This window comes from Opisthorchis viverrini (assembly GCF_000715545.1).
Source record: "Opisthorchis viverrini unplaced genomic scaffold opera_v5_175, whole genome shotgun sequence".
NCBI classification, from domain to species: Eukaryota; Metazoa; Platyhelminthes; class Trematoda; order Opisthorchiida; family Opisthorchiidae; genus Opisthorchis; species Opisthorchis viverrini.
Window position 1 is genome coordinate 161880 of NW_008751833.1, and position 3142 is coordinate 165021.

At 47.8% G+C, this 3142-nt stretch overlaps 1 protein-coding gene across 1 annotated transcript in view; it reads right to left on the reverse strand.

The window, feature by feature from the left end:
* T265_07570 (hypothetical protein) overlaps positions 1 to 2032 on the reverse strand; it is a gene marked incomplete at both ends in the record, with an annotated part of 15590 nt that extends 13558 nt beyond the window's left edge. The window contains 2 exons of the mRNA XM_009173127.1: positions 92 to 252; positions 2023 to 2032. Of these exons, the coding sequence (XP_009171391.1) occupies positions 92 to 252; positions 2023 to 2032 (171 nt within the window). The remainder of the gene's footprint in view (positions 1 to 91; positions 253 to 2022) is intronic.
* Between the last annotated feature and the right edge of the window lie 1110 nt (positions 2033 to 3142).

Genomic DNA, 3142 nt, shown 5'->3' on the forward strand with positions numbered 1-3142 from the left:
TCCAGATTGCCTGAGTGAATGTCTGGAAGTGTAGGCACCTCGGAATGATTGTGTTAAGCTAGCACTAAGTCCCTCCTCCGTCCATCTTTACTCTTTTCTTTACGATAAGGCTTTCAAAAAAGTCATGGTTGTACGGCAGTGAAGCATCGGTGTTGAACACTGATGTCATGCTGTCGATAATGATGATGACTGCCATCAGTGATTCAATTAGAGAAATGGGGTAGTCATTATGTTCGAGATATAACACCGGATCTTAAGGCGAGCACGGTCTTGGCTTGTCCGTAGGATAGAGACACTTTATTAAAAGTAGGCAACGAACTTAGTGCAATCAGGGAAGATAACGCCGCATTCAAATATCGTTCATCCAGTCATAACCCTCTAGCAAGCGCGTTGAAATCCATCGTCAGTTGTCTGCATACTTCCATCTTGTTATGGCTCTCCTGGTTTATCTTCATTCACAGGCCCATCCGAAAATAGCTCTAGGGTAGGTAGTACCAAAGTGCGCCGTAAAACTGCCTTAAGGAGAGTCACTCCTTTGGCTCCTTTTGACTACGCTTCTTCTATCCCCTGCTGCTGTGCCCTGCCCGAGCTGGAGGTTGCTCGCTGGTGAAAGCATGGAGCCATTGGAAGGAGGCTCCGTGGTTCGGATCACACCAAAACTTCCATCTTGTTCCTGCCTATGCCTTGTGTTCACCTGGACAGCCCTGCATCGTCTCAACCCTCGTGCTTCCTTTGGGTCGAATGACAGCTATACACCACAAAGGTACACCACTGGACGATTAGTCACTACTTGTCGTGCCACATCTCCAATATTTGGCAGTGAAACCGAAATAGCCTCCAAACCTAATTTGCGTTCCAGATCATTGGTCAGTTCCACGGAAGGGTAACTGTAGACCCTGATCCAAACACCTTTGATTACGAGCGGATTATATTTATTCGGTTGTACCATTTCACTACACTGTTGTAGAACAATAATGCTGATGGTTTCCCACACTTACTCCCTGGTGCTAAACTCCTTTGAATGACTTCGAAGATTTGGTGGCTAACACACAAGTTTGCCGAACACCAGTAAATAGTTGTCAAAAATGTGTTTTTTCTGAGACCGGAAGAACACAACCGGTGGTCAAATCTTCAGAAGTCTGATACGAAACACCAGCCAGTCTAAGCATGAATACACAACCATCAACACCAGTGTCAAGTGTGTTACACTAAATCGCAAGCGTCATTCAAAAAGTTTTAGTGAACTGTACTCGTTGCGAATCCGCCAGAAACAGTCTACAGGATCCATCCCGACCTAAAGCTTTCACCTTGCCGTAGTGATTGGGCTTCTGTGCTGCAATGATCCTGCGGGCTATACTGTCCTCTGCGATGGGAGTGTGAAGTCAGTAAGGCCATCCTCCAGGGCGATCGGCAGGTCCATACTCATGGATGATGCTTTTCCCCAGGGAAGACTGGCTAGAAAAGATCGGCCCTAAAAACCACACGCTCCGATCGCCCAACGTTTGACCGTAACCACTGCCGCATTATTAAATACGGTGGAAATGTTTATAAAACCATGGTCTGGTGCTGCTTGAAAGACAGCTGCTGTGCGCAGCTGCACTAGGAGTGAAACAGTAATGCCTTACCCCTTGAGTCCTCGGGCCAGGCCGTCCCCCTGCAGCCAGGTGGGTCAGACTCGAGTCATCGGCTCTGGGCAAGGTTTCCAAGATAACCCTTAAATCGGTGTCTCGCGTTCCGGAGTTCTGAGCTAAAGGCCAGGGTCAGGGCCCCGGACGAAACTCTACATTCTCCCACTTCTTTGTAGGTCAGACTCAAGGCGGGATACCTCAACTAAAAACCCTTCTTTGGCGTAGGCAACCGGGAAGTATCGTTCGCCCTTGCAGCTCTTTGCTCACTGGCCTTCTCCCACACTCCCTCCCTCCCCACCCACCGAACAGTGCACTGCAATCAATCTATCCGCCGATCCTCCAGCCACAATCCCGTGACTAAACCTCGGCCCAGAAAAATAAAATAATAACTCACTAACCTCCATGTTTCAGCCTTTAAAGTCGAATGGGATTACAGGCATTCCTTGCTGAAACTTTGCTTTCTCTCTCTGTCGATGTTTGCTGTGTCTTCGAAACACGCATACGAGACTGCACTTTGATTGTGCACATCAAGCCGCTTAGAACGAGCTGATGTTCCACATTTCACTCTTCGGATATCTGGTGATCCTAAGGCAATGACTCGTGGTATCTACGGTGTTGGAGTTGCACATAGCTCCAAAGCCGAAAGTGTCCTAATGAACTAGATCCCAATAAACAGCCGTCTTTGCACTGCACGGTCGTCTGGCACAAGTACGACCAATGCGGGTCGATTCGTTAAGTGATGTTTATTTTTCGTATCGATATACGCTCCAAAAGACTTGACATCTGATACTAAGGACGAATTTTATCTCGATCTGTCACGACTGCTTAGGTCGACAAGAAGGACGGATATGGTAATTGTGGCAGGTTAAAAGGCAGATGTTAGTGAAACAACATACAAAAAAGACTGAACTGAAATTCACTCCCTCAGTCGTTGTCTTGAACTGTAGGGACGTTCAGCTGTAGCATCCTTCCGGTGCCTAGCTGCTATGCCACCCGAAGGAAGCACAAGGGCTAGGATACTGCCAGGATGCCCAAACCTAGACAGGGGAAGTCGAGAGGCACAAGTCTAGTTCGAACCACGGATCTTCCGGTCAGTAAGTTCGTGCTCTAACCACTTGAGCCATCTCGCCCCCTTGAGCTGTGCTGTGGGCTCTTTAAAAAACTGTTCAGCTGGTCTTCACCAACCCGCCATCGGCAACCGAAATCCAGCGTTAGATATCAATACCCCAACGCGACAGCATCTGACCCGGACGGTCTGCACCCCGCACTCTTCAAAGAAAATGATGGGGTCCGACATTACTTCAGATTTGGAACGAAAACAGAATGCGAGTCAACAGGAGCTCCTCACCCAATCAGAATCATATATTTGGAGCAAAAGAAAAAGTCTGTGTACACTCCATCGAGAAAAAAAATGCGAATATCATTCCATGTACGCCCTTGATCTGCTAGTGGAATAGCTGACTTTCGGGACCAGAGCGGAGGAGATATCCCCACAGAAACATAGATCAGATAAA